General features: G+C 36.6%; 1 protein-coding gene across 2 annotated transcripts in view; it reads left to right on the forward strand.

Moving 5' to 3' along the window:
- The window catches only part of SMAD5 (SMAD family member 5), a 49,369-nt gene that overhangs the window by 25,441 nt on the left and 5,176 nt on the right, over positions 1-18,752 (forward strand). For both annotated transcript variants that reach the window (XM_053566875.1, XM_053566876.1), the window contains 4 exons: positions 2,812-3,063; positions 5,108-5,227; positions 15,005-15,226; positions 17,578-17,834. In XM_053566875.1, the coding sequence (XP_053422850.1) occupies positions 2,812-3,063; positions 5,108-5,227; positions 15,005-15,226; positions 17,578-17,834 (851 nt within the window). The remainder of the gene's footprint in view (positions 1-2,811; positions 3,064-5,107; positions 5,228-15,004; positions 15,227-17,577; positions 17,835-18,752) is intronic.

Consider the following 18,752-nt stretch of genomic DNA (forward strand, 5'->3'; position numbering starts at 1 on the left):
CCAGAGGCATGAATACCCAGGGGTGGGAATCATGGCAGCCAGCATAGTCTGTCTGCCCACTGGGTTTTATGTGGAGATACTGTGTAGAAAGACTGAACACTGAATGTGGAGACTAGTAAAAGGATAGCAGTAATTGTGCTGTCAGAGAAAGTTCAACATAAGAGTTTTAGAGAAGAGCTGTAGCCTGAAGGAATTGGTGAAGAAATGTATGAGAATTTACAAGAAAAGTGTAGCCTGAAAAACTCCTAAGGTTGATATTTTCTAAGAGTAAGTCTAAGAATTTCATATATTCCCCTGTAGTTGGGGTGGCAAGTTACTTAACCTTTCTGTGATTTAGTTTCCTCATCTGTAAAATGGAAATAATACTACCTACCTACCTCATAGGGTTGTCATGAGGATTAGATGAGTCAATGCATGAAAAATTACTTGCTAAAACATTAACTGGCCCAGAATCAGTTTCGAATTAAATACTAATTCTAATAGTGTACTACATTCTGGAAATAGAGCTTAGGGGAAGATGGCAGAGAAAATTTTTTCAAAGAAATACTGCTAAAACAATTCCCAGAACTGAAAATTGAAAGGGTCCAGTGACTGAGTAATTGAGAACATAATTCAGAGATAGAAAAAGACTCACATATGAAATTGTAGTAAATCACAGATAAGAAGATTCTGAAAGATTCCAGAGAGAAAAAACTAGATACATACAAAGGACTGAATGAATCAGAGTGTTGAATTCTCAGTGCAATTCTGAATTCTAGAAGGAAATGAAATCAGTGGTCTCAAAATACAGAGGGAAACATTGTCTAGAAATCTGCCTGCAGACAAAAAGTAAGATGTTTTTATACATGCAAGGAATCAAAAAAATGTATCTTCCTCACCCTTTCTTAGGGTACTGCTAGAGGGTGAGGTCCAGGAAATGGGATCCAACAGGAGGGAAGGGAGGTGCAAGGATGTCAGATTAGTAAACCGTATGGTTAGAGCAAAAGAAGGGAAGATCCAGGAAAGAGATGGATTCAGTAAATTTTTTGGTTATTTGGGGCATTCAGAAATGGCATTCATAGGCAATTGACAGATCTATTGGGATTCTGGAACTGTTAGTGGTATGTACTTAAGCAAACAAAGGAGCACAGTGATAATTAACTTTAATAAAAGCACTGTTTAAGAAAAAATATCATAGCAGTGAATAATATTTGTATATAATATAAATATGGATACCAATCTAACCAAAATTTTAAATATAATTTTATTGTGGGAAAGGGAAGTGGAATAGAATAATGTAAGAAACTGTCTCATTCGTTACAAGAGCAAGTCTACAAATAATAATAGCAATATAAGACAAATCAATATTGATTATTATTATTTAGCAATATGCAAAGTAAATATTAGAAAAATGGCTAAGAGGTTAAATTTGTCTATGGAAACATTATGGAAGGGTGCTAGAAATCGCTATTTTATTATCTCTTATAGCATCTTTTTGGACTGTGCACATATTTTGTATGAATATAAAATACTTTTTAGAAAATCATGTGCATGGCTAATGTATAAGTAAGAATGATTTTAGCTATGCCGCTTTAAAAAAAAAAATAAAGAAGTGCTAATTGGACTGAATTCCTATGTAGTTATTTCACAAAGTCAGATTGCTAGCCAGCTAAACATAGAAATTCTCGCTGATAGCCTGCTTGCCAATGGCAGCTGTCCCATCATTCTGTAAGGAGAGCAGCAGTTGTTCACACACAGCAGAACAAAACAGTTGTAGTCAGATGTCAGCCACGTATTTAAAACTAATTCACTAGAATGAAAATAAACAAAAGACAAACAGGGCAAATACTGACTTACACAGACTGATTCATTGTGTATATCCCTACTTCCGGGAAGTGAAGTGTGACTTGGGTAACTTAGAAACAAACTGATTTTGTTGATGGTGAATGATAATCAGAAGCAAAGTAAGATTTTTCTGAAGTAAAATTACATTGACAAACACAGGAAAATTATAAATGAGATAAATTACTTGGTTATAGTGTTTGAAGACTCAGGTTTGTTCCAGTTTCCTTTAGGGAAAGATATTCAGGTATTTGAATGGGAACATTTGAATGAGGTTAAACTTTATCTGCAAAAATAATACATCTGTTGAAATGTTTAGACCTTGTATGTATTTTCGTTATGGTTATTTTTAGAAGACTGGTTTTGATTGGAAGACTTCTATCTGAGGAATGTTACTATTTTCAGTAGGGAAAACCTTATAGAAGAACATAAAATAGGCGATACTACATATTTCAAAGCAGCACAGGTGAAAACGTGGAGTTTTTTCGGGCTTTCACATAGTGGACCCCCAACTTCACTCTCTAGTCATACCTCCTTGTTCAGTGCATAGGCCAAGAGAGTAGCTTTTCTCTTCTCCACCTGGAGACATCTCCCTCTTCTAAGGTTCAATCACGTGTTGTTTTTTCCATAATATTTTGTTTAAGTCCCTGCTAGCTGGAAGTGCTCACCTCTGCTGAACTCCCATTATGTGAAATTCTCTGTATTATGGGTGTTTTTTAATATGCCTTATCTTCTGTGGAGCAGGAGTGGTATCTTTTACGGATTTTCTGCCTTCTGAAGTACCTCATACAGGCTAATGGCTTACTAAGTTTTTGGTTTAGTTACTATATAAATATAGATTCAGGGTTCTACCAAAAAGCCTTTCCTAAAAGTAAGTTGTTTTAATAGGTTTACAGTCTTAACCTGAATCCTTTCTACCAACCCTTTAATGTGGATGGGACATTTGCTTTATTAATTTCTCACAATTAACTTTTGATTTTTGTCTTTCAGTCTTACCTCCAGTATTAGTGCCTCGTCATAATGAATTCAATCCTCAGCACAGCCTGTTGGTTCAATTTAGGAACCTGAGCCATAATGAACCACACATGCCACAAAATGCCACATTTCCAGATTCTTTCCACCAGCCCAACAATACTCCTTTCCCCTTATCTCCAAATAGTCCCTATCCCCCTTCCCCTGCCAGTAGCACATATCCCAACTCCCCAGCAAGTTCTGGACCAGGAAGTCCATTTCAGCTTCCAGGTAAGAGTTTATTTTATTGATACAAAAAGATAAAGATCCTGAGACTCAACCAGTTGTTCTTTCTGTTGACCCTGTGGGTGAACTCTTCTTATGTGTCAGGAACTAGCTATTGACTCTGTATTCTTTAGATATTTGTTTGATTTCCAGAAGAGTTTGAATTTTATTTTGTCAAGTACCATATGTTTAAATGATACTGTGCTGAAAGCTGTTGCATGAAATTTAATCTCAGAACTATGAGATAGATATTCCTGTTGTATAGATGGGGAAAAAATTGATAACTCCAAAACTTCTAAGTACCTTGCCTAATATTGCAGATCTGATAAGTAGGGGTTCAAACTCAGGTTTGTCTCACTCTAAAGTCTTGTGCTCCTTCAGCTTGATTATATTGCTTTTTAAATCATTTTAGACTTTGAAAGTTTAAAATGAACCCTGATTTAATAAGATAATAAGTAGATTTTGTAAAGTTTCTAAATTTTGTTGATGGCATGTCATGTCATGTGAATAGATGCATCATTCTGTCACCGTCAAGAAATATTTGAACACCTACTATTGTCAGGCAGAGTAATACGTAAATATAGTAAGTCCTCACTTAATATTGTCAATAGGTTGTTGGAGACTATGACTTGAAGCAAAAATAACATATGACCAAACCAATTTTACCATAGGCTAGTAATTGATATTAGTGAGAATTAAGTTCCTGTGGTACATGTCAGGTCACAGAAATATCCAAACTTTAAGACTGAAAACCCTTCTGATATTGAAATAAATGTGAGTTATACATACATTTAAGAAAGATTAATAAAAACGAGTAAGATAATTTACTCAGTTATTCCAGTACAGGGTTGAGGGTGGCCAGAACCTATCCAGGAGGCTCAGGATACAAGATGGGAACCGGCCCTGGATAGGGTCCATCCAATGGCAGGGTGTACCCCCTCACTCCTGCTCTCCCATTGGAACCATTTGGACATGCTAATTCACCTAAGATGCATATTTCTGGGATGTGGGAGTTCTTGGCGAAAACCCTTCCAGCCATGGGGAGACCATGAAAACTCACACAGAGAGTGGCCCTGGCTAGGAGTCGATCATTATTATTTTTTTCTTATTAGTGTTGTAATAAAACAACACTAAACAAAGTGTTACTTGAGGACCTACCATATATTCTTTGTGATTTCTCTATAGCAGCAAAATAACAGTTGATAGATTTTTTTTGAAGGGGAATTAAATACCAGCTGTTTAACTTGCTATTAGGAATTTGTTCAAAAACAACTTTTCCTACTTTATCTTAGATTCAGTGTTAATTGTAGCTCTGTCTGAAATTATATTCAGTGTTTATAGTTACTGAGACAAAGAAGTATAACAGTAGCTTTTGCAAAAATTTTCAGCCATGAGTGTTGGAATTTACAAGATTTTCTGATTAACATTCAGTTTCGTAAAATTACCTGGCCATCTAATAGGACACAAAAACATTTTTGGATGCTGCAAAAGAATTAAATGATGACACCATTAGTATTGATGGCAAATTTTGAAGGAGTATTCTTTCATCTTCCAGATCTAAATGACAGTATGCAGTATGTGATCTTGATAATTTAAAAGTATTTCTGCAGTTTGTATATACCCAAACTAGGATAATCTGTGTCCTTAAGATTGATTTGCAGTAACTGTAGTTTTTTTAGATATGCAAATAAAGACTATATTTTTGACCTGGAATTCTATTGTAGTGAATTTTAAAACTGATCCTAGTATCCAGGATTCCCAGGGACCTGGGCTAAATCAATGGGGGCTCATAACAGGTTTTCAGTAGCTATTAGGTATGCTGCCTGTAGGATAATATTTAGAAATAAACATATCCTACATCAAGCACACAAATAAATTCCCTTGCCCCAGGATTGCAGCCTGTCTTTGTGCGTCTGATGTTCAGTAATGAACCCTGCTGATAATCTTAAGAATTTTTTAATGCTTTGAGAATAATAACTTTAAGCAGGATGAAGATTTTAACTATTCTTTTTGAGACTTTAACTTAGTTGTTTCATTTTTTTTCTCTTAGCTGATACACCTCCTCCTGCCTATATGCCTCCCGATGATCAAATGGGTCAAGATAATTCTCAGCCTATGGATACAAGCAATAATATGATTTCTCAGATTATGCCCAGTATATCCAGCAGAGGTAAGAGAAGTACTCATGTTTATGTTGTCGTTTTTTACTTCTTGGGCACTTCATTAAAAATAGCTTTATTTGCTGGGCACGGTGGTTCATGCTTGTAATCCTAGCACTCTGGGAGGCTGAGGTGGGAGAGCTCACAAGTTCACGACCAGCCTGAGCCAGAGCAAGACCTTGTCTCTAAAAAAAAAAAAATAGCCAGGTGTTGTGGAGGGCGCCTGTAGTCCCAGCTACTTGGGAGGCTGAAGCAAGAGAATTACTTAAGCCCAAGAGTTTGAGGTTGTTGTGAGCTGTGATGCCACGGCACTCCACTGAGGGCGACAAATTGAGACTCTTGACTCAAAAAAAAAAAAAAAAAAAAAAGCTTTATTGAGGTAAAATTTGCATACTATAAAATTCACTTATTTTTAAACATATGATTCAGCGATTTGGGTAAATGTATGAAGTTTGGCAGTATAGTCCAGTTTTAGAACATTCCTGTAACTTTAAAAAGACTCTGCCTGTTTACATATTTGCTGTCTGTCCCCATTCCCATCTTCAGCTCTGCATACTCATCTGTTTTCTGTATGTATGTATAGATTTTTTTTTGAATGTTTCATATAGCGTAGTTTTAAGGTTTATCCATGTTGTAGCATGTATCATTAGTTTATTTTTATTGTTGAACAGTATTCTTTTGTATATCCTATATATCATATTTTGTTTATCCATTCCTAGTTGATGGACATTTGTACTGTGTAAAGGTTTTTAATTATTATGAACACTGCTCTTATGAACATTTGCGTGCATGTCTTTGTATGGACATTATTCTTATTTTTCTTGGATAGATAACCTAGGAGTGGAATTGCTGAGTTATATGGTAAGTTTAATTATTTAAGACATACTGCAGAACTTCTCCAAAGTGATAATGCCATTTTTAATTCTCATCAGCAAAGTAGGAGGATTTTAGTTTCTTCACATCCTCCTAACACTGTTATTGTCTTTTCAATTATAGACATTGTAGTTGGTGCAAAATACTTATTATAGTTTTAATTTGGATTTTCCTAATGAGTAATGATATTGAGCATTTAAAAAATGTATTTATAAAAAATTAAAATGTACTTATTAACTATTTATGTATCTTCTTTGGTTAAATATTTTAAATCTTTTGCCCATTGGGTTGTCATCTTACTGAGTTATAAGAGTTCTTTATATATTCTGGATACGAGTCCTTTATCAGCTATATGATTTGCAAAAATTTTTCCACTGTCCATAGATTTCATGTTTTTCTTAGGGTCTTTTGAAGAACAGTAGCTCTAAATTTTCTTAAGTCAAGTTTATCAATTTTTTTCCTTTTCTGGATTATGCTTTTGGTGATGTATCTAAGAAATTTTTGTCTATCTCAAAGTCCTGAAGATATTCTTCTATATTTTCTTTGAGAAGTTTTATAATTATGGCTTTTACATTTAGGTCTTTGATTCCTTTTGAGTTAAGTTTGTGCATAGTATATGCCAAGTGTCTAAATTAATTTTTTTGCATATAGAAATCTGGTTGGTTCCAGCACCTTTTGTTGAAAAGAATATCATTTCTCCATTGAATTGGCATCTTTGTTAGAAATCAACTGACTATAAATATGAAGGTTTTTTTCAGGACCCTCTATTTTGTTCTTTAGACTATACCTTATAGTCTTGGTTACTAAATGTTTATTGTAAGGGTTCCCCCCACCCCCAGTTTTTTCTTTTTTTGGTGGTAAATATACATAACTATAACATTTGTCATCTTAACTGTTTTTCAGTATACAATTCAGTGGCACTGAATACGTTCACAATTTTGTGTGACTGTTAACATTCTCCATCTCTGTAACTCTTTTTTTGGTAGAGACAGAGTCTCACTGTACCGCCCTCGGGTAGAGTGCCGTGGCGTCACACGGCTCACAGCAACCTCTAACTCTTGGGCTTACGCGATTCTCTTGCCTCAGCCTCCCCAGCAGCTGAACTCTTTTCACCTTGTAAAACTGAAACTTTGTACCCATTAAACAGTAACTCCCCCATTTTCCCTTCCCTTTCCCTTGGCAACCACTGTTCTTTCTGTCTCTGATTTTGACTCCATATACCTCATATAAGTGGAATCGTGTGGTATTTGTCTTTTTTGACTGGCTAATTTCACTCTCCTCAGGATTCATCTGTGTTGTAGCATATGTCAGTTTCATTTGTTTTTAAGGCTGAATAATACTCTGTTGTATGTGTACACCACATTTTGTTTATCCATTTGTTCATTGATGGCTACTTGAGTTGCTTCCACTTTTTTTTTTTGAGACAGAGTCTCAAGCTGTGGCCCTGGGTAGAGTGCGGTGGCATTACAGCTCACAGCAACCTCAAACTCTTGGGCTTACACGGTTCTCTTGCCTCAGCCTTCCAAGTAGCTGGGATTATAGGTGCCCACCACAATGCCTGGCTATTTTTTGATTGTAGTTGTCATTGTTGTTTGGCAGGCCCCGGCTGGATTTGAATCCGCCAACTCCAGTGTATGTGGTTGGCGCCTTAGCTGCTTGAGCTACAGGCGCCTAGCCTGCTTCCACTTTTTGACTATTGTGAATAATGCTGCTATAGACATAGGTGTACAAAAAGTCTCTTTGACTCTGCTTTGAGTCCTTTTAGGTACATACTTCGCAGTGAAATTGCTGGAGTATTTGGTAATTCTGTTTTTAAGTTTTTGAGGAATAGCCTCAAAAAATTATTTTTCACAGTGGCTACTATACCATTCTGTAATATACTCGCACCAACAGTACACAAGAGTTCCAATTTCTCCACATGTCCGCTAGCACTTGTTTTCAGGTTTTTTTTGGATAATGACCATCCTAGTATGTATGAAATGATTTTTCATTGTGGGTTTTTTTTTTTATTCCCTTAAACATCTGAGTTTTTTTTTTTAAATTGACAATTGAAAAATTGTACTTTTTTAACCACTTTGTTTTGAAACTTTAAGCTCCTAAGGTCTCAAATTTATAATTTATGTATTTCTTAAAAACTGTCTGTTTTTGTGTTTTGTATGTGTCTTGTGATAATACTGAATGCCTGTGTCTCATACTGTTTGCCTCAAGTTCCTAAAAACAGTTAAATTTCAGGCCCCCTAATAGTTTTGTTAATCTTTGAATAATGTTTTTGCTTTTTAAAGTCTAGAATTTATCTAGGAATTTTGTTATGCTAATTTACTTCTAAGTCATAGAATCTACTTTCATTTACTGCAGAATAGCTCAGATCATGAATTTCTGTATTTGAATTCTTGCTCCCCTACTTCTTTGCAATGTAGGATGCCCATTAAATCTTTAAGCCTGTTTTCTGATTTATAAAATAGATAGGAATTATTAGTTTGTTGATTAAATTAGACAATATTTGTAATGATCTTAGCACACAGCATTGGATCATACTGTGATCCACACTGTAGATAAATAATTTGAAAGTGTTTTTTTTTTTTTTTTTGTAGAGACAGAGTTTCACTTTATTGCCCTCGGTAGAGTGCCGTGGCATCACACAGCTCACAGCAACCTCCAACTCCTTGGCTTAGGTGATTCTCCTGCCTCAGCCTCCTGAGTAGCTGGGACTACAGGCGCCCGCCACAACGCCCGGCTATTTTTTTGTTGCAGTTTGGCCGGGGCTGGGTTTGAACCCGCCACCCTCGGCATATGGGGCCGGCGCCCTGCTCACTGAGCCACAGGCGCCGCCCTGAAAGTGTTTTTTGAAAATAATAGGCTATGTTTACCTAGTATTTTTCTTTTCTTCTATTATCCTGATTCTCCAGAGATCAGAATGCTATTTAATAGTGTTATATGTCAGAGGTCCATTGAAATGTAATTTGTTTTGATAATGTTTGATAATTTGTTTGATAATATTTTCTTATCCAAACAAGTGAGCCCTTTTAGAGGAATATGACATTCAAGTTTTCTCACTCTTGTAAATATCTTTTCTTACCAGAATTTCTTCTCATTTGAATTTGCATTTTCTCCCTTCTCCAACAGAAAAGTGACAGAAAAGGAAATCAATGCCTCAAACCACCTGTTAACAACAGTACATGTCCTATACTGTGAGCTGAGGCAATGCTTTCCTTGTTCCGTTCAGCCTAACCAAATAGCCTTTTTAGTTTTGTTTAGCATTTTTTTCTACAAACTTCTGATTCTTTGCTCTAGTTTTCCTGACATTGTTCTTATTAACTTCCTGTTCCTTATTTGTATGTATCTTTGGTTATGGGCCTGTCCTTGTTCCATCTTTTTTTTATAAACTTGTTTAAAATCTGAGTGCTTAGGACTTTTCTCTGTGAGTCCACATTGGTTCACTTTCCTTTGTTCTCCCTCCTCTGAATTCTTAGCAGTTGAATAATCAGAAGTGAGATTTAAAAGTTAAACTACTCTTCAAAAAAAAAAAATAAAAAAGATAAGTTAGCCAACTCTTTTATATTGCCTACATAGACCACATGATGGGTCTTAAGTTTTTCTCATTTTTTTATCTCTGCTTCCTGCCCCTGCTTTTTTTTTTTGAGACAGTCCTGGTGTTATAGCTCATAGCAACCTCAAACTCTTGGGCTTAAGTGATTCTCTTGCCTTAGCCTCCCAAGTAGCTGGGACTACAGGCACCTGCCACAATGCCCGGCTATTTTTTGTTATAATTGTCATTGTTTTTTGGCAGGCCGGGCTGGGTTAGAACCCGCCAGCTCTGGTGTATGTGGCTGGTGCCCTAGCCACTGAACTACAGGTGCCGAGCCTGTCCCTGCCTTTTATAAAAGAGATCGAGGGTCATGATGTCTCTTGATTTCAGCTCCAAGAGCGACACCTGGGTGAACAGCTTCCACGTGTCCCTCTCAATCATTGGATCGATTATGAGTTGCTGACTCGAGTTCGGCCAGTATCAGGTACAAACCACAGACAATTCTGTCATGTAAAATTCAAAATAATACCATTTTTACCCAAAGATAATGCTTATTTAGTTGTTTTTCTTTCTTTCTTTTAAAAAAAAAAAAAAGGACTTTATTTTTTAGTTCAGTTTTGGGTTCACAGCAAAATTGAGTGGAAAGTACAGAGAGTTCACACTTACCTCCTTTCCCCACCCATGAATAGCCTCCCCTCTTATCAGCGTCCTGCACCACAGTGGCGCATTTGTTACTGTTAATGAGCCTTCACTAACACATGGTTATTACCCAAATCCATAGTTAAGGTTTGAGCCATCCTTGGTTTGTGCATTCTGTGAGTTTTTAACACATGTATACAGTGTTATGATACCATACAGAGTTCTTTTTACTTTCCTAAAACTCCTCTGTGCTCTGTTTATCCTTTTCTCCCCTAACCCTTTACAGCCACTGTTTTCCATAGTGTAGCCTTTTCCAGAATGTTGTATCATATAGTTACATACTATATGTTGGAATCAGACTGGATTCTTGCAGTTCTTCTATGTCTTTTCATAGTTTCTAGCTCATTTCTTTTTAGCCCTTAATAGTAATCTGGTGTCTCAATGTACCACCATTTATCCATTCACTTACTGAAGGACATCTGGCTGGCTTCTACAGTCTGGCAGTTGTGAATAAGGCTGCTGTAAACATCCACATGCAGGTTTTTATGTAGATAACAGTTTTCAACACATGTGAGTAAATACTGAGGAGCATGATTGCTGGATCATATGTCAAGAGTGTGTTTAGTTTTGTAAGAAACTATCAAACTGTTTTCCAAAGTGGTTGTACCAAACTCCCCCCCCCCACCCCCCAGCTATGAATGAGAGTTCCTGGTGCTTCACATTCTAAACAACATTTGGTGTTGTCATTGGCTTGGATTTTAGCCATTCTAACAGGTGTGTAGCAGTATCTTGTTACTGTTTTAATTTGCAGTTCTTTAATGACATGACAGCATCTTTTCATATGCTACTTGACATCTCTTAGTCCATGGTGAGGTGTCCAGGTCTTTTGCCCATATGTTAGTCAGCTTGTTTGTTACTGTTTAGTTTTAGGATTTCTTTGTATGTTTTGGATTACAGTCCTGTAGCAAATAATGTTTTGTAACTACAGAGAGTGTCAAAACATGTATATACACTTTAAGGAAGGAAAAACTGTATTAAAATTGTAATACTCCATATATACTGTTAACAAAAGATGAATGCAAGTTGTGTTTGACTTCTGCAATTACAAGAGGTGCTCAGAGTGGTTACTGTCAGCGTCCTGACACTTGATTATGGCGAAGTACTGCTTGAGCAGCGCAGCGCTGAACAAAGTATCTGCTTGTATCTCTGCATGCCCTTTCAATTTCTTCCTGAAATGCCACCAGTGTAGCTGGTTTTCTTTGGTACACTGCATCCTTAAGGTCCCTATAGGTAGAAGCCAAGGGGTAGTAAGTCAGGAGAATGTGGGGGAAACTCAACTGCACCTCTACAGCCTATCCATTATCCTGGTAAATTCTCACTGAAGTAAGCTCTCATGTGGTACGTGTAAATCTTGGGTTGAAAACTTTCCATTTAACTGTTTCAGGAATGTGTCATATGCTTGTTCTGCTAACTCCTGTCTCACATGCATACTGTTTGAAAGTTTTACATGGTGAGCATGTAAACAGCTTAGCAGAAGCAGCAGGCTTTGTTGCTGAGTGAGGCCTCCCGGATCTCCTCTTGCGCACATCAAACACAGTACCATGCCTCTCAGACTTCTCACCAATGTGTGTACTTGTTAGGCCCGTTGAAGGCTCTGTTGCACACTCACGTTTCCATTGTCGTTGTACTTGCACAACATTCTCAAATTTCAAACACCGCTTCAGAATGGTCTTGTGTTCCTCAGACAACCACCGTGCTTGTGCCATTTTCTTCGACTGTCCTGCCTGTCTTATGGTGACACTAGCATTTGATTAATGTCATCTTTTGAGTAAAAGTCATATCACACAGTGCTACTGTTATTCAATTCAATTTCAAAAAGTAATAATGTGTGCAGAGGACATCGCTTAAAATGTGTATACATTTTTTTAGCACCCCTAGTATTTTCTTATCTAATTGGCTTGTCTTCTGATTCTGTAGGCAGTATCATTCTCAGAGCAAAAGTTTTTCATTTTAATCAAGTTCAGCTTCCCAATTATTTTTTTTCATGTATTACGCCTTAGAAAGTCATTGCCATACCCAAAGTCCACTAGATTTTCTCATGTATAAGTTTTATAGTTTGGCATTTTACATTTAGATCTGATTGATCTTGAGTTAATTTTTGTGAAGAACATAGGTCTGTGTCTGGAGTTTTCTGTTTTGTTTTGTTTTGTTTGCATGTGAATGCCCAGATCTTGCATCACTTATTGAAAAGACTATTTTTTTCTTCATTGTGTTGCCTTTTCTCCTTTTTCAAAGATCAGTTGGCTGTATTTATATAGATCTATTTCAGGGCTCTCTATTTTTTGATCTGTGAGATGAGACAGTTGAGAAATCCTAGAAAAAGTGCTGCATACCTCATTGCTGAATATCACTCCAGTCACCTTTGAGGTATTCCCCTTGGGAAGCTAAGCACTGATGCCCGTACCTAGTCCACCCTTTAGCGCAATTTTGGAACTCTTTCTGGAGCGGACATTAGAGCTGTTGTCTGGGTCAGATAATTAAGTTCACAAACTCATCCTAGAAAAGGCTACATACCTCATTGCTGAGTATCACTACAGTTATCTTCAAAGTATTCCCCTTGGCTATCTGGTGACCATAGTGATATTCAGCAGGGAGGCAGGTATAGCCCTTTTTCTAGGCTAATTGAGGTCATATTTGTCTGTTCTCTTACTCATACCATATTATCTGGATAAACTCAGGTACTGTCAGTCCTTCAACTTTGTTCTTTTCCTTCAATATTGGCTATTCTGGGTCTTTCTCCTCTCCATATACATTTCAGAATCATTTTCTCAATATCCACAAAATAACTTGCTGGGATTGGCCTTACATAATCTATAGGTCAAGCTAGGAAGCACTGACATCTTGATGGCATTGGGTCGTCTTATCCTTAAACATGAAATATCTCTTCATTTATTTAGTTGTTTGATTTCTTTCATCAGAGTTTTGAAGTTTTCCTTGTGTAGATCATGTATCTATTTTGTTAAATTTATACCTAAGTATTTCATTTTGGGGGCATTCTAATGTAAATGGTAATGAGTTTTGAGTTTCAAATTCCCATTTGTTCATTGCTGGTATAGTAGGAAAGCTATTGACCTTTTTACATTAACTATCTTGCAGCCTCACTGTAATTGCTTACTAGTTTCATGAGTTTTTTTGTTAGTTCCTTCATGTTTTCTGAAGAGACAGTCATGTCATTTGCCAACACATACAGTTTTCTCTTTCTTCCAGATCTGTACCTTTTCTTCTTTATAGCATTAGTGAGGACTTCCTATATTATGTTAAAAAGGAGTGAGGAGACATCCTTGCCTTATTACTAATCTTAGCAAGAAAGCTTCTAGTTTCTCACTATTTAGCTGTAGATCTTCTGTAGATGTTCTATGTCAAGTTGAGGAAATTCTCCACTATTCCTAGTTTGCTGAGAATCTCAGATTTTTAGCTCATCTTTTTGTTTAGAATAATTTTACAGATATTGTTAACTTTAAATCTTTGCACGATTGCAAGAGGGACTTTGCCTAACAAATGCAATCAGTGTAACCTGGTTTATTGTACCCTCAATGAATCCCCAACAATAAACAAACAAACAAATAAAAACTTTGAAGTTGCTGAAAAAGAAGTTTTGTCTCAAATTTAAAACTGAATTAGTTTCTACTAGAAAAAAAATCAAAATGTGATGTTGCTGCTGTGTTCTGAATTAAATCCTCCCCAAATGTGCATGTTGAAGGCTAATCCCATTTGTTCACAGATGTTCAGCCTGTTGCCTATGAAGAGCCCAAACATTGGTGTTCAGTTGTCTACTATGAATTAAACAATCGTGTTGGGGAAGCTTTTCATGCATCTTCTACTAGTATTTTAGTAGATGGATTCACAGATCCTTCAAATAACAATATTGGTATTTGGGGATAGAGGCCTTCTGAAGGTAGTAATTAGGTTTAGATGAGCTCATGAATATGGGGTCTTTTTTTTTTTTTTTGTAGAGACAGAGGTTCACTTTATGGCCCTCGGTAGAGTGCCATGGCATCACACAGCTCACAGCAACCTCCAACTCCTGGGCTTAAGCGATTCTCTTGCCTCAGCCTCCCCAGTAGCTGGGACTACAGGTGCCCACCACAACACCCGGCTATTTTTTTTTTGTTGCAGTTCGGCCAGGGCCGGGTTTGAACCCACCACCCTCGGTATATGGGGCCGGCGCCTTACCGACTGAGCCACAGGTACCGCCCGAATATGGGGTCCTTATGATGGGATTAGTACCCCTGTGAGAAAAGGAAGAGAGAGCCCTTTCTCTGTCCTCAAGCACACACTAAGAAAGATACACCGTGAGAAGGTGGCTATCTACAAGCAGGGAAGTGGGCCCTCATCAAACATCACATGTGCTGGCATCTTGATCTTGGACTTCCCAGCACCTGAAACAATGAGAAATAATTTTTGTTGTTCAAGCCACTCAGTCTGTGGTATTTTATTATACTGGTAGCAGCCTGAACTGACTAAGATAGATGTAATTTTTAAAATTATAATATTCGAGCCTATTTCTGGTATTCTTTTTTTGCTATGGACTCAAACCTAGGAAGGACAGTGAGACGTAAGTGAAATATCTGAAAATTTTCTTTTTTGTGCAGTACTTGGGTTGAGCTAAAGGGTAAACACAACACATAAACAAATCTGGATTTTCTGCTATTTGTTTATTAAATTGTTTTTGTGTCTGGTTTGTTCACAGATGTTCAGCCTGTTGCCTATGAAGAGCCCAAACATTGGTGTTCAATTGTCTACTATGAATTAAACAATCGTGTTGGGGAAGCTTTTCATGCATCTTCTACTAGTGTTTTAGTAGATGGATTCACAGATCCTTCGAATAACAAAAGCAGATTCTGTTTGGGGTTATTGTCAAATGTTAATCGTAATTCGACAATTGAAAACACTAGGCGACATATCGGAAAAGGTAATCTTATCATTTCAGTATATTTAATTGAATTCAGTCATTTGTTGTACTAGTTGTGTACCATGCATTGTGTAAGGTGCTAGAAGTGTACAAAGAAGCTTAAGTAAGGTATGGTCTCTGCCGTAAATTGCAGATATTGAATAATGTGTTAATCAGAGACCTAATCAGTCCCCTTTTCCTTATCTTGCTTAGTTTTTCCTCCCAGTACTAGGAATCTGAAATCATATTACCACTTTCTTTGTTTTTTTAATATTACCCTGACTGGAATAAGTTGTATGGGAACTTGCCTTATTCACAATAATATCCTCAGAAGCTAGAACAGTGCCTGGCTCATACTAAACACATAACAAATATTTATGGAACATTGTATTTGAATGCTAGTGAAAGATTAGAATTTTATAATTATGGCATTTGTGGAGTGTTTTGTGTTTAGATGACTGTAAGAATCACCATGATGTTAGAGGAGCAGAGTTAGAAGTGGGAAATCCAGGGAGAATGACCTTAAGGCTTCAGTGGCTTTACCACCAGCCTGCTAGTCTTTTAAAGTCAGGTAACAAGGTTCTATTTACAGTTCATCCTTCAAGATAGTTGCCCCAGCAAACAAGGCACTGTTCACACTGCAATGAAATGTCAAAGACTCATGTCAAGTGGTCAGGAAGGAAATCCATCCCAGGTGGAGAGTATTGCCTGTTTCTTGAGTTTTGTTTTCATCCCTTACTGCTTTTTTGCTTCTTTCACTTAAGAGGGTCTTGGTCCAAAACAAAAGCAAATGGTAAATAAATGTAATTGTGATAGGATTTCTCATAGAAGAGATTCAGAAAAATACTGCATCCAGAAATGCTTCACTTTTATACATCAATCCCCCCCCCAATTAAAGTAGAAATAATTTAATAATTTAAGGAAACGCTGGTGAATTTGGAATTCTAGAATCAGTTTTCCCTTTTTTTGCTGGTATGCAGTTCTAGGGCCCTTTCATGGCTGATTTTTATTTGCTAAGAAACAAAACAAGTCTGTGACTCACATGAGTGTCAGAATGTCTGTGTAGAGGGATGGTGCTAAAAAGCACTGTTTTCAGTGGTGAAAAGTAGTACAAAGTTGCCTATTGGTAGACAGTTAAATAAGTTATGTTCATTTATTCTAGAATTATATTCTAGAATATTATATATCATATATGATTAACTGTGCTTTTAAAATATATGTATAGTGGCAGATTTATATTTTAGAGCATAGTGAAGTCTCTAAGATCTATTCAGTTTAAAAGAGCAAGTTTCCAATTTATAGTGTGTTATAAAAAGCAAACCGAACACACACACATGCACTTACATACAAAACCACACTAGAATGTTATATAAGGACATAGATGTGTAATTAAATACATATTAAAGGTTTGAGAGGATCTCTACCAAACTGATGACAGTTCTCTACCTCTAAGTAAGAAAAGCAAATGAGCTAGTAGAGGGGTATGTTGGGAAAATGCTTGGTGATTTCAGCTTTCATTACACAATTTGAATTTTAATATTAAAACTTTTAATATATCATTTTTATATATTTTAATATAAAAAATGTTTTTGAGACAGTTTTATTCTCTTCCCTAGGCTAGAGTGCTGTGTTATCAGCCTACCTCACAGCAACCTCAAACTCCTGGGCTCAAGCGATCCTCCTGCCTCAGCCTTCTGAGTAGCTGGGAGTACAGGGACTACCACAACAAAATCCTGATTATTTTTCTATTTTTACTAGAGAAAAAATTGCTCAAGCTGGTCTTGAACTACTGAGCTCAAGGGATCTCCCACCTTGGCCTCCCATAGTGCTAGGATTATAGGCATGAACCACACTGCACCTGGCCATTCAAAAACATTTATAAAGGAAAGTAAAATAAATCTGTCATTTAAAAGCTCTTCCTGTGACCTGAAATTACATATGTTACTTTTTTTTGAATGTTTCTGTCTTCTTCCTTAACAAAAATGGAGTATAAAATCTGCCAGCTGATGTTACGCATTTGAAAGCACTCATCAGAAGGTAATTTTTAGGGTTCTCTTTTTCAGCTACGTCTTTCTCTCATAGAGATGGTAAACTGTTGTTGGAAAGGGATAAAACCTAAGAATGAATAACCTAATATGCTGCCAACTTGAAGCTTTACTTCTCTTAGTTATTTGAAGACCATTTTAGCTTTTGGGCAGACATTAACCTCTTGTTTATCTTTGGCAGCAGAAGGCCATCTAGTGGTCGCTTCTACCTACAGGCTGTTGGGAATTTGCTCTGGATCAGTAGGTATTTTGGTTACACCATACAACCTCTTTAGTTTCAATATAATGCTTTGTTAAGCTGACTCTTGTAACGCCTGTCTTTTCAAGGTGTTCATCTGTACTATGTTGGTGGGGAGGTGTATGCGGAGTGCCTCAGTGATAGCAGCATCTTTGTACAGAGCAGGAACTGCAACTTTCATCATGGCTTTCATCCTACCACTGTCTGTAAGATTCCCAGCAGCTGTAGCCTCAAGATTTTTAACAATCAGGAGTTTGCTCAGCTTCTGGCTCAGTCTGTCAACCATGGGTTTGAGGCAGTATATGAGCTCACCAAAATGTGTACCATTCGGATGAGTTTTGTCAAGGTGAGTGGGTTGTGCCCTGTAAAGTAATTTGAGTCACTGTAAATATGTATATTATGTCTTTAGGTTATAATAGAAAAAAGTTCTTCGTTAAAGGTTATAATTACTTTCTACCTGGTTTAAGAGATTTTTAAGTGAAATTCTTGAATTTATAATTTTAACCACCTTTGAGTCTAAAAGTGGTCTAAGATTTCATTTATTCCAGACATAAAATTCATGATTGATACTGATTCTGGTACAGAATAGGGACTGAATTGAAAGCATTTAATCAATATTCCTTTTATAATTCTTTAGCTTTAACAGTTTCAAGTATTATTAGATTCTATTAGGGTAGCTTAACAGAATTCTTTAGAGTACTATAATTATTTTACTTGTTTCAAAGTTTGGTTATTAAGGATTTGCAAAGTTCAAAGACCTTTTCAAGTTTATCATTTACTCTCTTGGCCTGATTTTACTGACATTTTAAAGATTACGTTTGTGAAAAAAAAAATAGAAAGAATTTTAGTGATGCATTTAAGCAACCTGTAATATATCCACATGGTCCTTAAGGATTTAAATGCTATGTAGAGGTTTTGCCTTTTTGATACTCAGTACCACGCTTCAGTGTTCTCTTGACGCTTTGTTAATCTCCACTTCCCCATCTTCTGCACTTGTCTGCTTTCCGTGCCCTCCCAGTTTCCCTGAGCCAAGACCACCATAAGCAATAAAACAGACAAACTTAAGTCCAGGAAAATAAAAGTAACTTGAAAAACAAATTTTTGGCAACAAAATCTGACATGAACTTGCATGAGGTGATTTGTGGCTTTTATTTATCCCATTAAGTGAGAATGTCTTTCTCTGCAGAAATATCAATGTTTTAATCATGAAGTATTATACTGTATTACCTTTATAAAGTTAAAAAAAATTCTGAGACATATCTGG

Source organism: Nycticebus coucang, chromosome 17 (genome assembly GCF_027406575.1).
Source record: "Nycticebus coucang isolate mNycCou1 chromosome 17, mNycCou1.pri, whole genome shotgun sequence".
NCBI lineage: Eukaryota > Metazoa > Chordata > Mammalia > Primates > Lorisidae > Nycticebus > Nycticebus coucang.